Source organism: Rhinoderma darwinii, chromosome 5, assembly GCF_050947455.1.
Source record: "Rhinoderma darwinii isolate aRhiDar2 chromosome 5, aRhiDar2.hap1, whole genome shotgun sequence".
Lineage (NCBI taxonomy): Eukaryota > Metazoa > Chordata > Amphibia > Anura > Rhinodermatidae > Rhinoderma > Rhinoderma darwinii.
The window spans coordinates 206,363,682-206,382,992 of NC_134691.1; the positions used below are offsets into that span (position 1 = coordinate 206,363,682).

The following is a 19,311-nucleotide window of genomic DNA, read 5'->3' on the forward strand; positions in this document are numbered from 1 at the left end:
CGCACACACACACACACACACACACACACACACGAATATACACTATAATACATATATATATATTTATTACACACACAGTTTATAGATCTACACACACATAGATTGTTGCTGAGAATCCAGCACTTAGCTGCAGCCTCTGGTAAGAGCTCTATTTCACCTGTCTCTTCCTCTGCTCCCCCTCCCCTCTCCATAGACATCTATAGGCAGTATGTGAAGAGACATACCCCCACTTTCTGAAGTTCGTCCTCTTTTGAGCTGTAACTAGGGATGGATTTTGCTTGACAACTGGTGGTGTACAGCAGATTAAAGCAAGGGAGACACCTAGTGGCATTAGCTTCACACATAATTTGCATGGATAAAACTACATTTTAACAGTACGTACAATTACAAAATGTATATATATACCAGGTGAACTGTGAGATTAGAATAGGTTGTTTGAAAAAAGTCAGTGTCCATTTAACCCCTTAAGGACACGGCCAATGTTTGTTTGTTTTTTTCCTCCGCGCCTTCCAAAAGCCATAACTTTTTATTTTTTCATCGACATAACTGTATGAGGGCTTGTTTTTTTGAGGACAAGTTGTAGTTCTTCATGGCACAATTTAACACGCCACAACATATTGGGAAAATAAAAAAACGAAATTTTGCAGTAAAAAGGGGAAAAAAAACAGCGATCGTTCAATCGCGTACATGATATACTGCAATACTAATGTATTGCAGCATATTGTGTTTTTATCAGTCTTCTATGAAGCCCTGCCAGAGGTACCCATAGGAGCACAAAGATGGCAGACCGGGGGGCCTTAATTAGGCCGCCATGACTTCCATTGCCACCCTGCAATCCTGTCACGAGTGGGCCAGCGGTGCGTTGGAGAGGGCTGCCCCCCTTATTCTAACGCTTTAGCTGCTGCATTTGCGACTGCGGCATCTAACGGGTTAAAGGGTCGGAATCCAAGAGATCTTTGATTACACCTGCTGCAGTGAGGTATCGGCTGTATTACACAGCAGTCGCCCGCTAAGTATGGAGCGAGCTCAGTCCGTGAGTCCGCTCCATACTTCCCGTACATATAGTGGCACAACGTTAAGGGGTTAAAGAGGACCTATCACCTGGAGTACCAGTTTTATTTTGAAAACCGTTAGATCTGTAACTGCTGTACTAACACAGTAGACAGAGCTGTTTTACAGTAGACAGATTGCGAGCTCCCGTGTTCTCAGACGGATTGCTGCCATGGGCAGCTGGGTCGTTTGCATAAAGCATGCCTTTTACAGAGGTCTCTTTACCCTTTTTTTTGTAGGACATATATTTAAAGAAATATTAATTTCTTAAGGGGCTAATTGTTTTTCAAATAAGACAGGTGCACACTATAAATTACAAACACATATGTACACTATATATATATATATATATACATATATACACACACACACACACACACACACACATACATACATACATACATACACACACACAAAAGTGGTTTACTATTAGCCAACTTAATAAAGTAGCATTGAAGTAAAAAAAAAAAAAAAATGAACAGTCAAAAGAAAATAAAAATGCACAATACCAGCCAGTAATCTTACCTTCCCTCGTTGAGACACAGATCTTCTTCTTTTAAGTAAACCTTGTTGAAAACGTTAGAAGCATGGATCGTACAGACAATTGAAGGTCTCTCTGCTGATACATCATGTACACGGCCTGAATCAACTTTTCTGTAGCCACTAAAATATACAATAAATCAATTTTACTAAATCAACTTGAAACAAGGACGACATTTTTTCATGTCGTCTCATATCAATGCCTCTTAAAATTAAACTTATCTGACTATTTTATGACTAAAACAAGTTTGTACCATTGTGATCAGAACGAATTAACGTACCGTACATATATATGTGCTAACCGACTATACCCCACTCCATGCACATTTATAGAAGTCGGCGGCGTGTGAAAGTGATCCGTTCCCCGAAGCACCGTGTCCCCACTGCCTCTGCATTCCATGCTTCTGACCAGATATACCAGAGTTAATAAGCTCAGATGTGCTGATTATCACCAGGATTCTCCAATCATAGTGTGATCAAAGAAAAGCTAGTTTAACTCCTTAATGACTGCCCACCGTCTTGACGGCAGGCGGTGCACACAGGTGCTTAGTCTACAGCGACGTCTTTTGGTGTCGCGGTAGAAGAGGCTGATGAGCGCTCCTGTGAGCTCATCCTCTGAGAAGGAGCTGTAACTCACAGCTCCTGATCTTAGGGCAGCCTGCTAAATACAGTTGGGGGTCGAGAAATATTCGGACTCCAGCTGTTTAACCCTTTGATCACCGCGGTCAATGGCGGATTATAATATGGGCGATTCAGGCGGGCGGCCGCCCGGGGACCGAGGGGGCCCATCGCCGCCCGAACCGCAAAACTATGCAGCGCTGCTAGCTGCCGCGCTATCCCGTTTTCAACTGAATCTGCGTCCGCAGGACGCAGATTCAGTTGGGTTGAATGCTGGAGCCTCGCTCCAGCATTCACTCTGCTGTGAGCGGCTCGGTGCAGGCAGGCGCGATGTAGTGACGTCATCGCTCCTGTCTGCACGGAGTCACTCACAGCACAGTGCAGAGGAGGAGAAGCATCCCCCACCGACGTGGGAACTGGGATAGGTAAGTAATTATGTTTTTTTATTTATTAGGTACGTACATATGGAGGCATTATACGGTGTCGCAGCCACGGGGGCATTATACGGTGTCGCAGCCACGGGGGCATTATACGGTGTCGCAGCCACGGAGGCATTATACGGTGTCGCAGCCACGGAGGCATTATACGGTGTCGCAGCCAGTTATAGGTGTGGAAATGTTGGAAAAGTGAGGAGCCAAAGACATCTGAGTGGCAAATTCTGCAGAAATGGGTCATGGCCGGGAAAAGTCGTCATGAAGTCTGGACAGGATGGAGAAGAAAAGAGGAAAAAAAAACTACGTTGTCACCTGTGAGTCACTAGGTTTATAGACAATCTGTCATCTCTACTGACATGTTTATTATAGGAAATCCTTGTATTTCACAAAGTCTTTCTGCAGTCCAGGACTGATAGACAAACAAGTGTTACTATTCCCCTTGTCAGGAGAATGTGTCCCTACACGGTGCGATACGGTCAGCGATGGTTGGAGACTGTCAGTATGTGGGGACACAGCCTTTTGACAAAGGGAGTAGTAACACCCATTTGTTAATGTCTGGACAAAAAGGAAGTGTTAACAATAGTTACAGGGCGGCGGTGAAGGGGGGCCCAAGTTTGGATAACAGCCAAGGGCCTATGGTCTACTTAATCCGCCACTGGCCGTGACCGTGGCATGATTAAAGGGAACTCCCCTCCTTTATCGCGTCATCAGAAACCCAATGATGTGATCAAAGACCGGGGAATCCCTCTGTATTCAGCCCTGGGGACCTAGAAAGGATCCCAGGGCGGTCTGTTCAGTTAGCCTGCTAACACATAAGTAAAAATAAAGTTGTAAGTAAAGTTATCCCTTAATGGGACTAAAATAATAAAATAAAGTGTCAATTTAAAAAAAAAAAAAAAGTAAATCATTTTGCATTCTGCCACTACATTACATAAAAACAAACAACCTACACACATTAGGTATCTACACTGCTGTAATTTGCTGAAGAATTTTAGCAGGTTATTTAGCGTGAAATGTGAACGTGATAAAAAAAAAAAAAAAAACAAGAAACACGATGCAAAGAATCAACTTTCCCTAGATTCACGCCGTAGAAAATATTTTCTACCCCCAAACTGCGGGGGGGTGGGTGGGAATCAGATTTCTCCCGCATATAGCAAGGCCTCATAGCGCCACGTCAATGAAAAAAATGTAACTTGTCATTAAGGCCTTTTCTGGCCCGGTTCATCAGGGGCTCACGGAGTTAATAGATTAGACCTTCTGTCATTCCAGAGGTCTGTGTAGACAATGCACTGATTCTATGATCAAACGTGGACATAGTTGTGAGCCCCTGATGAATTACTGCAGAGTTACTTATGAGTAAGGAAACGCGTAGGGCTAGATAACTACAGATAGGCAGGATTAGTGTTTTGCTAAACACGAGATCTTCACAGTGGAATCCACAGCAGCAGCAGCTGAAGCTGTATCAGCTCATGGCACGTACTGGGCAGCTGATCTGCTAATAAGAAAGCTGCACAGAGATCTCTATAGCAGCAGTAGCTGAAATGCAAGAGATTCATATAGAGGAAATCCTAGAGCAGCTGCTCATGTTGCATCAGTTCCTGGCACACACCTTGTGACAAGGAGGGTACCGGTCCCAACTTGGAACTAAAATATTTAAACATAATATTTTTTTAAAAAATATATAAAAGTATAAAAATAAATAAAAACCAGGAAAATTCTAAAATAAAATATAAATACTAGAGTGTGATGGTATTAACCATTTAAATCTCATCCTTGTCTTATCTGAACTTATTACATAGGTCAATGTAAAGTGCGCAAGCGCTAGTGAACCAACTTTATGGATACAATTGTATCACTATCTTAAATTGCTAAAAAGAGAAATAAATCTCACATTAAAGGTTAGGCTCTAACAAAAAAAAATTCCCATTGGTATTCATCCAGTGAAACACAGACTACGCGTTTCTGGTCCCTTCAAGTCTGATATAATACTTGTACATGTCTGGTCCTCCATATTATAGAATAAAAAGGCGGGAAATGCAGGTGGAAAAGTTAAATTTTCCATTTTCAAAAAACAAAGGAGGGGAGGAGGTGCATGTTCTGATGTAATACAATCATTTACAAAACGATCTAGGATTTTTCGTTAATCTAAATAAAATTTGTGTTGGTCTCCATATTGTGTTTGTTCATTGGAATTTTATACGTTGTGTTTTAACAAGAATATTTTTCTCATTGTTTTGTTTTCCTATCGCTGTGCTCTGGGAATAGATTCACTAGGCTAGCTTTTCCCTGATAAGCATAGAGAAGATCCAAACAGAGTCGTGTTCTAGGATCTATTATGTGGGAATCAATTGTATGACTTTTATTTGATCATGTATTTCCTTTGAGAGAGATATAGCTATAGATTTTTTTTTAGTAAATTAATATTTACTAAAAATTACAAAATTAATGCACTCTCAAAACACCTTTTCCTGAAAAATGGGGACTTGATTAAAAACGAAAAATTTGTTCTCTAATACTTTGATAAAACGAAATTACCTATAATATCCTAAAAAAGGGTAGTGAGATCATAAAACAATAAAGTATTCTAAAAGTCCATTTGTGGGAGTGGCAGGGTACCCTTTTTCTTAGAAAATAAGGACATGCGGAGTAAACACAAGAGGTGTATCTTAATCTAACCTCAATGTGGAAGCTTTTTCCGTTTCATTTGTGTAAATGCAAACAAATTTCACAGGCACTGGGTGTCGGATTCTACGCAACAAGGTCTTATTCAGATTGTACCTTATGTACTTGTCATTCTCACACCATTAATAACGGTTGTCGATGAGGTCCTGGATTGCAAGGCGTCATGATCAAGTGTAATCTAATTATCGAGGCGGAGGGGGCAATAGTTATTTTTAAACCTTTAGAATGTATTCTCGATCGACTCATTTAAGCCGTCCGGAGTTTAGCTATGGTATTTGTAGATCCAATATGCTTACCTATTTTTTTAGTTGGGAAAACCTATGATTGGCAGTGCTTGGTATCTGCTCCAGGGGTGTGATCGTCACCTCGAATATTCCCCCGTATTGGTGGTGTAGGTGTTTGGATACAGTGTTTGAGGAAGTGATTAATTGTATTGGTTCTTAAAGTGTAGCTAAATGTTCGACAAACTTCTGACAGGTCATAGTGACATGTCAGAAGTTTGGATTGGTGGGAGTCAGAGCACGGACAACATCAAAATAAACAGCGACTACAACAGGAGGAGCGGAGCTAACACCACTGCTCACAATAAGACTGTAGCCTTAGGAATGGCGGCTACAGCAGAATATGTGCTCGTATGGCCCAAGGAGCATTTGGATCATTTCAAGGACGGGAAGCCCATTGCTATTTATTGTTGTTATGTATGGTTACAGGAAGGACTGGTGCCCTACATCGCTCTGTTTTTGAGCAACCGCAGCTGCAAAGTTGTACAGATAGATATATATATATATATATGTATATATTTTAAAAAAATTCTTATGGGGGTTTTTAGGATTGTGTATGTGCAATGTATCTTAATATATGGTTAGCACATGTATGGCTCTTTACTGTCACCCTGTGGTTTTCTACAGAACTGCTGTGCTGTGTAGAAATGGCTGTCTTGATATACTTCAGATTTCTCAATGTCTGATAGGTTTAGTATCAGAAGCTGGAATATGCGGGGCCTGGGTGATCAGACCACACGATTTGACTGCCTGCGCACGCACAGTCCAGCTATTGTCTGTTTCCAGGAGACTCACTTGGATGGTGACCAAAAAAATGTCCTGAATAGGTCATGGATGAGTAAGGTATATCACTCTACTTATTCTGGGAATTCAACAGGGGTTAGTATAATGGTCCACAAACCTATTCCATTTATTTGTATTGCATCCAAAACGCATCAGAAAGTTAGAGGTGTATCTTCACTGTAAAATCTACAACGCTGAATATTTGCTAATTTATTAGAGGGGTGATGTCCTGGGTCAATGCTGTGCCGGAGGTTAATATTCTAATGGTGGGAGATTTTAATAATGGGATACGACCCTATTGGGATAGTCTTCATAATAAAAGACCCTTGGTGTCAAACTCCTTATCTCGTTTTAGAGAGTTGATGCAGGAATTATCGCCGATTGACTAAGGCTATGTTCACACAGAGTTTTGAGACAAGTTTTTTGACACGGAAACCGCACCAAAAAAACTTGGCAAAAACGGCCTGAAAATGCCGCCCATTGATTTCAAATCAAAAGTGACATGCCCTATCTTCGGGCGTTTACACCTCTGACCTCCCATTGACTTCAAATGGGAGGCAGAGAAAGCTTATTCCGCTGCATATTATGCCCGCGGCGCTCAATGGCCGGGGCGAAAAACGGCGTGCAGGGAGAGGAAAATCTCCCTCAATCTTCCAAACGGAATTTTGAGGCAGAAATTCCGCCAGCAAAAAACTCTGTGAACATAGCCTTATGGCGTACACATCATCCGGGAGAATGCCAATTTTCCTGTCATTCTAGGTCACAGTTATCGCGTATTGATCTAGCCATGGGCTCACCTAGTATTCTACAGTATAGCTCTAGAGTTCTGTCTGATCATTGGGCATTGGCCCGTCGGACATCTTCAACTCCCACAGATGTAGAGTCTTTGGTCTTTTAATGCATTCCGGTTACAGACAATTAGCGGGTGGAAGCCGCCTTATCGGAATACTTTGAATATAATGAAAGTACGGTGTCATCAAATGTGCTTTGGGACGCGCTCAAAGCTTGTCTGAGAGGAACGCTGATTTAAGCAGTCAGTAAAATTAGCTTGAAACGCATACATTTTACAAATTTTTGAGGTTGAGGGCTCAACAATTGGAGCGACGTTTTATAGAACAGGGACGTAGTGCTCTCTTATTAGAATGGCAGGTTGCACAGAATGCGTATACTGCTAAAAAACAAACAAAAAAACACACGAGCTGGCTACTACCAAAGGAGGGCCTTTCAATAAAAAAAGTATTACGATGAGGGGAGGGGGGCGGAGCTGGACCTGTCTTGTCACTTGTTGCTATGGCGCAGACAGGTTCTTCATGTGTATCTGCTTTGCAGGATGAGAGGGGAGAGACCATGTTTACTAACTCACAAGTTTTGCCATTATTTCATTCATTTTATGCTAATCTTTATAGATATCGCTTAGTATATACTAGAGGTCACATCTCATCATACTTAAAGGGGTTGTCTGAGATTTAATGAGTTTGTGTTAATGCTTGCAATTTATAAATGCAAATACATTTGTAATATACTTATGTTTTCCAAAGTGGCCCCGTTTCCAGATCCTGCCGTGGGGAACTTGACGGGTGAGGTCACTCTCTGCACTGGCTCTGCCGCTTTGTTGATCTTGAATTATTTTCCGGGTATACGACACATCACTTGTGATGTGGTGTGGTGTATATCGGCTTGTTCTGTTGTAATGCGCATGCGCGGCCCCTGCTGTTATCTAGAGAACAGCAGGGACCGCGAGAACAGCAGTGACAGCGCATGCGCATTACGGGCTGTGAAGCAGAACAAGCCGATATACACCACGTGACGTGTCGTATACCCGGCAAAGAATTCAAGATCAACAAAGCAGCCAGAGCCAGTGCAGAGAGTGACCTCACCCGTCAAGTTCCCCACGGCAGGATCTGGAAACGGGGCCACTTTGGAAAACATAAGTATATTACAAATGTATTTACATTTATAATTTTCAAGCATTAACACAAAGTCACTAAATCTCGGACTTAACCGAGGAATCTTAACCTTCCATCACTGTCGGAGAGCGATAGGGAATATTTAAATGGCCCACTCAGAGGAATTGAAGACAGCGGTGGCTTCTATGGCGAATAATAAATCACCAGGGGCTGATGGCATCCCAATGGAAAAATATAAAAAGTTTGGTGTGATTTTGCTTCTCAAATTATTGGCGGTCCTTCAGGAAGCTTTAGTGGACGGACATCTGCCTCGGACAAAGGTGGATACAATTATAGTAGTTACGCCTAAACCTGGCAAGAACCCTCTTCGGCCTATATCGTTGCTCGCTACGGATATTATAATCTTGGCCAAATTTCTAGCTATTTGTTTGTCCAAGGTGATCGCGAGCATTGTTCACTCAAATCAATCAGGCTTCATGCCCGATCCACAGCTATAAATATTCGTAGATTGTATTTAAACATGCAAATCCCTTTTGACAATTCTGGTGATCCCTAGATGCCGCTAAGGCATTTGATAGTGTGGAGAGGGTGTATCTGTGGGAAGTTTTGAAAATATTTGGGGTTGGGGGATCCATTTATATCTTGGGTACAACTGCTATAGGACAGTCCGACAGCCAAAATAAGAGTCAACGGATGCCTTACGGATTCTGTCACGTTGAGTGGGGGCACAAGACAGGGTTGCCCCTTCTGTCCGCTGCTTTTCAAGTTAGCTATAGAACCCCTGGCTGCTGCTCCCCAGGTTCAACCTGATGTTACTGGTTTTCATCGGGGTGATATGGAAGAAAACCGTGGTACTTTATGCGGATGAAACGTTCTAGTTCATGGCGGATCGCAAAAGGTCTATGGATGTTATTGACACTTTTAGAGGATATTCGGGATTGGTTATTAATTGGTCCAAATCCACGCTGAAGCCGTTAGATATCATTCGTGATGGGGATGTATATGCACATTCCGGGTTGCAGATGGTCACGTCGTTTAAGTAACCGGGGGTGGTGTTGGTGGTATCGCGTCAATTGTCGGACTATACATCTACATGTCAATGGGGATAAGTTACGTTTCTCAAACAGAAAATGACAGCTGGGAATTAAATTGGAAACTCTTCAACGACCTAAGACTGAAGGGGAGTTGGCTCTACCGAATCCTTGGATATACTTCCTAACAGGACAGATGCAACAAATACATGGTCGGGAAAGCGTAGAAGTTTAGAATTTTATTACGAGAGTTTTTAGGAAGAGATAACCTGTATGAGTTGCTGGACACCAACTCATTCTATTTAGCAGTTACTCAGTTCCCAACGCTGAAACTTATAAATAAGTTGTGGTGGAAGGTGAGGGAGTTGTAGGACGTAAAGGGCACTACCCAGTACATGGCTTTACGGGATACTCCACGGTTGTCTAACTTATGTCAGCTAAAAAATGTGGGCATGTGGCGAACTGCGGGCCTGAGACACATAACGCAGCTAGTTAACGATGGAGTGCTTTACTCCTTTGAACAGATACAGGGATTATATGTGATTCCTTCTACAGAACTCTACAAATATCTCCAACTGCGACATGCCTACATGGCAGATTATCCTGATGGTTGAACTAACAATCAAATAAGCCTTATGGAAAGGACTACTGGGTCATCAGGAATTAGGTCTAGACTTTAGGCTTTATGCAGGTCTCCTGGATCTTGAAATGGATAGATGCCCGGTAATAAAGTAAAGAAAGATGGGAAGAGGAGCTAGGTCCATTAGAGGACAATCAGTGGGGAGAAATACCTGAGAGGGTACCACAGTTATCTCGGCGTGAAGCACAGATTATCACAACTATATTTGTCAAACAAATTATATAGAACACCAAAACTCTTATTTGAGAATCGGAGTTAGGTTGGACCAGATGCGGACAAGCCTCAGCAGGGAAGTTACATTTGCGTTGGTCATGTCCATGTTTGATGGACTATTGGAAGGAGGGGATTCAAATTATCAATGAGGTATTTCGTGTTAGAGTGGGTGAGATGCCGCTGGTATGTGTATACAGATATGTGGAGGATCTGGCGACCACGGAGCCTGGGAAATTGGCGGACTTATAGTGCAATATTTGATACATACGGTACATTGAGCGCTTCGGGACAGGAATATATTAATAAAGGTAATTGGCTTATTAACCTGGAGAAGGGAGTATATAGGAGGAAAGAGACACTAGCCAAGTTTGAAAAGATTTGGGCTCCTTGGTTGTACAATTCTAATTTGGCTTCCAGAGAATTAACCCCTTCCCTCTTTAGCCACTTTTGACCTTCCTGACAGAGCCTCATTTTTCAAATCTGACATGTTTCACTTTATGTGGTAATAACGTCAAAATGCTTTCACCTATCCGGGCGATTCTGAGATTGTTTTCTCGTGACACATTGGACTTTAAGATAGTGGTAAAATTTGGTCGATACATTCAGTATTTAATTGTGAAAAACACGAAAATATAGTGAAAAATTGCAAAAATTAGCATTTTTCTCAATTTAAATGTATCTGCTTGTAAGACAGGCAGTAATACCACACAAAATTGTTGCTAATTAACATCCCCCATATGTCTACTTTAGATTGGCATCGTTTTTTGAACATCCTTTTATTTTTCTATGACCTCACAAGGCTTAGAACTTTAGCAGCAATTTCTCACATTTTCAAGAAAATTTCAAAAGGCTATTTGTTCAGTTGTGAAGTGGTTTTGAGGGCCTTATATATTAGAAACCCCCAAAAAGTCACCCCATTTTAAAAACTTCACCCCTCAAAGTATTCAAAACAGCATTTAGAAAATGTCTTAACCCTTTACACATTTCACAGGAATTAAAGCAAAGTAGAGGTGAAATTTACAAATTTCATATTTTTTTGCAGAAATAAATTTTTAATACAATTTTTTTTATAACACAGAAGGTTTTAGCAGAGAAATTCAACTCAATATTTGTTGCCCAGTTTCTGCAGTTTTAGGAAATATCCCACATGTGGCCGTAGCGTGCTACTGGACTGAAGCACCGGCCTCAGAAGCAAAGGAGCACCTAGGGGATTTTGGGGCCTTATTTTTGTTAGAATATATTTTAGGCACCATGTCAGGTTTGAAGGGCTCTTGCGGTGCCAAAACAGTGAAAATCCCCCAAAAGTGACCCCATCTGGGAAACTAGACACCTCAAGGAAATTATCTAGGGGTGTAGTGAGCATTTTGACCGCACAGGTTTTTTACAGAAATTATTGGAAGTAGGTCGTGAAAATTAAAATCAACATTTCTTCAAAGAAAATGTAGGTTTAGCGATTTTTTTTCTCATTTCCACAAGGACTAAAGGAGAAAAAGCACCGTAAAATTTGTAAAGCAATTTCTCCCGAGTAAAACACTACCCCACATGTGGTAATAAATGGATAGTTGGACACACGGCAGGGCTTAGAAGGGAAAGAGCGCCGTTTGGCTTTTGGAGCTCAAATTTAGCAGGAATGGTTTGAGAGGCGGTCACATTTACAAAGCCCCTGAGGGGACAAAACAGTGGAAACCCCCCACAAGTGACCCCATTTTGGAGACTACACTCATTGAGGAAATTATCTAGGGGTATAGTGAGCGTTTTGACGCCACAGGTTTTTTGCATAAATTATTGGAAGTAGGCTGTGAAAATGATAATCTAAATTTTTTTCAAAGAAAATGTAGGTTTAGCTAATTTATTCTCATTTCCACAAGGACTGAAGGAGAAAAAGCACCGTAAAATTTGTAAAGCAATTTCTCCCGAGTAAAACAATACCCCACATGTGGTAATAAACGGTTGTTTGGACACATGGCAGGGCTTAGAAGGGAAAGAGCGCCATTTGGCTTTTGGAGTCCACATTTAGCAGGAATGGCTTGGAGGCCATGTCACATTTACGAAGCCCCTGAGGGGACAAAACAGTGGAAACCCCCCACAAGTGACCCCATTTTGGAGACTACACCCATTGAGGAAATTATCTAGGGGTATAGTGAGCGATTTGACCCCACAGTTTTTTTGCAGAAAATATTGGAAGTAGGCCCTGAAAATAATAATCTACATTTTTTTCAAAAAAAAATCTAGGTTTAGCTAATTTTTTCTCATTTCCAGAAGGACTGAAGGAGAAAAAGCACCACAAAATTTGTAAAGCAATTTCTCCCGAGTAAAACAATACCCCACATGTGGTAATAAACGGCTGTTTGGACACACGGCAGGGCTTAGAAGGGAAACAGCACTATTTGGCTTTTTGAGATCACATTTAGCAGGAATGGTTTGCGGAGGCCATGTCACATTTGCAAAGCCCCTGAGGGGACAAAACAATGAAAACGCCCAAAAAGGGACTCCATTTAGGAAACTACACCTCTTGAGGAATTCATCTAGGGGTGTAGTAAGCATTTTGACCCCACAGACGTTTCATAGAATTTATTAGAATTAGGCAGTGAAAATAAAAACAGTCCTTTTTCTTCAATAAGACGTAGCTTTAGCGCAAATTTTTTCATTTTCTCAACAAATAAAGGAAAAAAAGAACCCAAAATTTGTAAAGCAATTTCTCCCGAGTACGGCAATACCCCATATGTGGTCATAAACTGCTGTTTGGGCAAACGGCAGGGCTCAGAAGGAAAGGACCGCCATTTGGAGTGCAGATGTTGCTGGATTGGTTTCTGGGCGCCTGTGGGCCCAAACCAGTGGAAACCCCCCAGAAGTGACCCCATTTTGGAAACGACACCCCTCAATGCATTTACCAAGGGGTGTAGTAAGCATTTTAACCCTGCAGGTGTTTTGTAGAAATTAGTGTTCACTCGATGTTGCAGAGTGAAAATGGGATTTTCTTCCATAGATATGCCAATATGTGGTGCCCGGCTTGTGCCACCATAACAAGACAGCCCTCTAATTATTATGCGGTGTTTCCCGGTTTTAGAAACACCCTACATGTGGCCCTAATCTTTTGCCTGGACATATGACAGGGCTCAGGAGTGAAGAGTACCATGCGGAGTGGAGGCCTAATTTGGAGATTTACAAAGTATTGGTTCACAACTGCAGAGGCTCAGATGTGAAATAATAAAAAGAAACCCCTGAGAAGTGACCCCATTATGGAAACTGCACCCCTCAAGGCATTTATTAAGAGGTGTAGTGAGGATTTTCACCCCACAGGTCTTTTCCATAAATGAATGCACTGCGGATGGTGCAAATTAAAATTTTATATTTTTCCCTAGATATGCCATTCAGTGGCAAATATGTCATGCCCAGCTTATGACACTGGAGACACACACCCCAAAAATTGTTAAAAGGGTTCTCCCGGGTATGACGATGCCATATATGTTGAAGGAAACTGCTGTTTGGGCACGCTGTAGGGTTCAGAGCCGAGGGAGCACCATTTGGCTTTTGGAGAGCAGATTTTGCTTGGTACTAAATTTGTTTGAGTATTGCTGGTGTTTTATAATGTGGGGGTACATGTAAGCGGGGCGGAGTATATAAGGGGCATAGTCAGGTGGTATGAAAAAAAAAAAATAATCCATAGATGTGTGTTACGCTGTGAAGCAATCCTTTCCGCACAGGCCAGTGTCGCACTGATAAATGGTGTAATTTCTTATCCCCCTTTTGGTCCACACTCTGCACCTTTGTAGTTTGAGGAATTTTGCTGGGAAGTGTTGTCCTGGTATAATACGGGCACCGTCGCTTCCAGCGGATATGTTTGGGCCCTCCCTTTCCTGGTTCCCTAATTTTAGGTCCTTGATAAATCGCCTCTTGAAACAGAAGAAATGTTCCCCTCGGGCACAACTGCATATTTTTTTATTTCCTGACTTATTGGAGCCATAACTAATTTTATTTTTCATAGACGTAGCGGTATGAGGGCTGGTTTGTTGCGGGACGAGCTGTAGTTATTATTGGTACCATTTTGGGGTACATGTGACTTTTTGATCACCTTTTATCCTATTTTTTGGGATGCCAGGTAAACAAAAAAAATGCAATTCTGGCACAGCTTTTTTCGGTTTTTTTATACAGCGTTCGCCATGCGTTATAAACTACATGTTAACTTTATTCTGCGGGTCAGTACGATTCTGGCGATACCTAATTTATAGCATTTTTTTATGTTTTACAACTTTTTTCACAATAAAATTACTTTTGTAAAAAGAATGTATTTTTTTTCTGTCGCAAAGTTGTGAGAACCATAACGTTTTAATTTTTTTGTCGACGGAGGTGTATGAGGGCTTGTTTTTTGCGGGACGAGCTATAGTTTTTATAGGTACCATTTTTGGATACGTGCGACTTTTTGATCACTTTTTATTCTAATATTTGTAGGGCAAAGTGACTAAAAAACAGAAACTCTGGTAACGTTTTTTACGTTTTTTTTTTACGCTGTTCACCGCGTGCAATAAATAATACAATATTTTGATACCTCAGGTCGTGGCGATACCAAATACATATGGTTTATTATTATTTTTCAATAATAAAGGACTTGATAAGAGTAAAAGGGGGATTGTGTTTTATTTGATTACTTGAAACTTTTATTGTTTTCAAACTTTTATTTTTTGCACTTTTTTACACTTTTTTTACACTTTTCTTCAAGTCCCACTAGGGGACTTGAAGGTCCAACGGTCAGATTTTTTTTTTCTAATACATTGCACTACCTATGTAGTGCAATGTATTAGATCTGTCAGTCATTCACTGACAGCAAGCCGATTAGGCTTCGCCTCCCGGCGGGGCCTAATAGGCTTCCGTAATGGCAGAGCAGGAGACCATTGTGTCTCCTGTTGCCATAACAGCAGTCGCCAGTCCCGATTGCCTGTCAGGGCTGGCGATCTGCTAGTAACCGCTACGATGCAGCAATCGCTTTCGATTGCTGCATCGAAGGGGTTAATGGCAGGGATCGGAGCTAGCTCCGGTTCCTGCCGTTACAGGTGGATGTCAGCTGTACAGTACAGCCGACTCCACCGCCGACGACGCCGGATCAGCTCCTGACCCGGCGCCATCTTGCCGGCAGCTACGGAAGCCGATCAGGCTCCGCCGCCGGGCGGATCTTGACCGGCTTCGGTGCTAGGCAGACCGGGAGGCCAGTATTAGGCCTCCGGTTGCCATTGCAGCCACCGGAACCCCGGCAATTTCATTGCTGGGACTCCGATGAGCTGCAAACACCTTAAGTGCAGCGATCGCGTTTGAGCGCTGCACTTAAGGGGTTAATGGCGGGGATCGAAGCTAATTTCGGTCCCCGCCGTTACAGTTGGATGTCAGCTGTAAGATACAGCTGAGATCCGGTGATGATGGCACCGACTCAGTTTCTGAGCCGGTGCCAAACATTTGACGTACATGTACGGCATTTTGCGGGAAGTCAATGCTTTCCATGACGTACATGTACGTCAAATGTCGGGAAGGGGTTAACAAGGTACAGAATGGGACTGTTGTAAAGGACCTATGTGGAGGTTGGCCGTGCTTGGGTGTTGTGGGCTCAGTGATCGCAGGATCCTCCTGTAAAAATTTTATAGAATTTCCTATTTCTTGATATATTATAACTGCTTCCAAGCTTGAGGTAGGGATATGTCCAGGAGTGTCGATATATGCCATTTGACAGTTCAGACATATCATCCTCGTACAATTATCATATGTCATATTATTGGTGGTGACGATTACTATGTATAGCTAATTGTAAGATTTTGCGCTACTATATATAGACATGGAATGTACCATTGCCATATAGGACTTACATTATTTGGGGATGGTTTTGGGAGGGGAGGGATGTACAGTACGTTTTGGAAAAAACAAAAATTGTGGGGAAACTCCTTTAAGAACAAATACCTGCTCTGGTATTTATTAACCCCTTCCCGACATTTGACATTGATACGTCATAGCCGGGTAGGGGAAGTATGTAACGGGCTCACGAAGTGAACTCACTCCAAACTATGCGGGTGTCGGCTGCATATTACAGGAGACACTTCACAGTAACGAGCAGGATCGCGCTCAAGCGTGATCCCGCTTGTTTAACCCGTTAAATGCCGCAGTCAATAGCAACAGCAGCATTTAAACAGTTAGAGTGGGTTGCCCCCCTCTTTGTAGCAGCTCATCGCGCCCCCGGCAATGCAATCACGTGGTGACGATAGTTGCTATGGCAGCCTGGGGGCCTAATAAAGGCCCCCAGGTGTGCCATCTTTGTGCTCCTATTAAGACCGGAGACGGAACAATAAAAAGAGTTATGGTTCTCAGAATTTGGCGACACCAAATAAATTACATTTTTTACGCTTTGTTTTTTCCTTGGAAAGTAGTAAAATATAGAAAAAACTATATTTGGTATCGCCGTAATCGTATTGACCCGCAGAATAAAGTTAACATGTTGTTTTAATCGCACAGTGAATTCTGTAAAAACGACACACAAAAAACAATGGAGGAATCGCTGTTTTTTTCATTTTATACCCCACAAATAATTTGCCACTTTCCTAGTACATTTTATGGCACAATAAATGGCGCTACGAAAAACGACAACTCGTCCCGCAAAAAATCAAGCCCTCAAAGGACTATATTGATGGAAAAATTAAAAGAAAGTTATGACTTTTGGAAGGTGGGGAGGGAAAAACAAAAATCTGAAAGTTGTTTACGACGGGAAGGAGTTGTCCAGTTTTTTTATTTTGTTACTTACATTTACGGTATATTAGAAAATTATTCTACAAATATTAGAAATTCTGCTCATACATTTATTATAGTGCAGGAGGCCCCTGTCACAGTAGAAGCGTATAGTCCACAGATTAGTCCTATGTACTGCAGTCACAGGCTAAGGCCTCATGCACACGACTGTAGCCATGTGCACGGCCGTGATTTTCGGGTCTGTCGGCCACAGTGTCAGCCGCAAGCCACCCGAAAAATCGCAGGACATGCACATGGCTATACCATTTTTTTACTTTTAGGCAGACAACTGCACGGATATAAGTAAAGGTATGTAAGCAAAATTTTAAATGCATGTATATTAGAAACCTGTATGATTTCTTACTCTATACATAAATAGAAAAAAAATAAAATAAAGTGAACAACCCCTTTGGAGAAGAAAAAAGACAGCATTGCAGTGAAGAACAATATACTTGACAAATGGAGGAGAACAGAAACGATGTTGAACACTTAAGCACGTTCACAGGATAAAATAGATGCATGGTTTTAAGACATCTCTTCAGGCCAATCAATCCCTAAATAAAAGGGACATACGTGCCAAGTGACGCCTGCACAGCATAATAGGTCCCTGTCCGGCAAGGTAGGAAAATAAACGTCTGCAAAACAACCAAACGCGTACAGAATATATAAAGGCGCAGGATCACTAATCCCCAATATATTGTCAGCTTTACTAGAAGCATTATTGGGTATAAAAGGTGGCACAAAAATCCAAACCATAAGAAAGCCCATACAATATTGAATAGGGAACAGCTCTTGTTTTTGATCCCAACCAAATAAATAAGAACTATGCCCATATCACCAGTTCTAAGAATAAAACAGCTTTATATGGAAGAACAAGTCATTCTAAACAGGCAAAATAATCAAAAATGTGATCAAATCAAAAAGGAATATTGGTATAGTGAACATTCTGGCAGCACAAGCATTTGGCAGCAATTTTTACACAGTGGGAAGGCGCAGAAAGAAACATGTAATGTTTTCAAAAAGGAGTTGTCTAGCGATTCATTTATATGTAACCGTAGTTATAGAGTATGATGGTGTGGTCTAAAATCCACCACCTGGACTGTTTTTTTTATTTTTTTTTGCAGTCCATATATATATATATATATATATAAAAAAGGAAAAAAAAAAAAAAGGTAGATAGATATAGAGTTTATATGTAAAAAATTTTTTAAATAACTTACTATATTTCTTTAAAAATAGTCATAGAAAGATACTGACACAAACATTATAGCAGCATGGTAGATTCACATGATGTATGTTCAAACATCGAATTTTAGCATGTTACATTGCACCTCATATGATAAAAAAAATTCAGATATAGTTTTCTGAAGATTTTCTGCAAGTCACATTGCATCAAACAGCAATATTTACCAAGGAAGGTTATTCTCATAAATAAATGCATTTTCAAAAGTAGGGTTCACAAATGTCCCATTTTATATACACCGTGTTCCAAATTATTACGCACATTGGATTTAAATGTCATAAACATTTAATTATTTGTTTTTCAATTAAACTCATGGATGGTATTGTGTCTGTGTCTTAGGGTATGTGCACACGATAGCAGGCATTTACGTATGAATAGACAGACTGTTTTCAAGAGAAAACAGCTGCCTCGTTTCACACGTAAATGCTCCGCCTCGTAATATACGAGGCGTCTTTGACGCTCGTAAATCTTGATCTGCTCTTCATTGAGTTCAATGAAGAACGGCTCAAATGACGTCTGAAAGAAGTGTCCTGCACTTCTTTGCCGAGGCAGTCAATTTACGCGTCGTCGTTTGACAGCTGTCAAACGACGACGCGTAAATTACAGGTCGTCTGCACAGTACGTCGGCAAACCCATTCAAATGAATGGGCAGATGTTTGCCGACGTATTGTAGCCCTATTTTGAGGCGTAAATCGAAGCATAATACGCCTCGTCTGAAAATAGGTCGTGTGAACCCAGCCTTAGGGCTCTTTGGATCATTGTAATCAATCTCAGACACCTGTGATAATTAGTTTTCCAGGTGTGACCAATCAAAGGAAAACTACTTAAGAAGGACGTTCCACATTATTAAGCAGGCCACAGGTTTCAAGCAATATGGGAAAGAAAAAGGATCTCTCTGCTGCCGAAAAGCGTGAAATAGTCCAATACCTTGGACAAGGTATGAAAGCATTGGATATTTCAAGAAAACTTAGGCGTGATCATCGTACTGTGAAAAGATTTGTGGCTGATTAAGAGCAGAGACGGGTTCATTCAGATAAAGGCATAATGAGGAAGGTTTCTGCCAGACAAATTAATAGGATTAGGAGAGCAGCTGCTAAAATGCCATTGCAAAGCAGCAAACAGGTATTTGA

The 19,311-nt window shown here is 41.4% G+C and overlaps 1 protein-coding gene across 1 annotated transcript in view; it reads right to left on the minus strand.

Moving 5' to 3' along the window:
- TEX10 (testis expressed 10) overlaps positions 1-19,311 on the minus strand; it is a 108,124-nt gene that overhangs the window by 64,016 nt on the left and 24,797 nt on the right. The window contains 2 exon segments of the mRNA XM_075828190.1: positions 1,576-1,624; positions 1,627-1,713. Of these exon segments, the coding sequence (XP_075684305.1) occupies positions 1,576-1,624; positions 1,627-1,713 (136 nt within the window).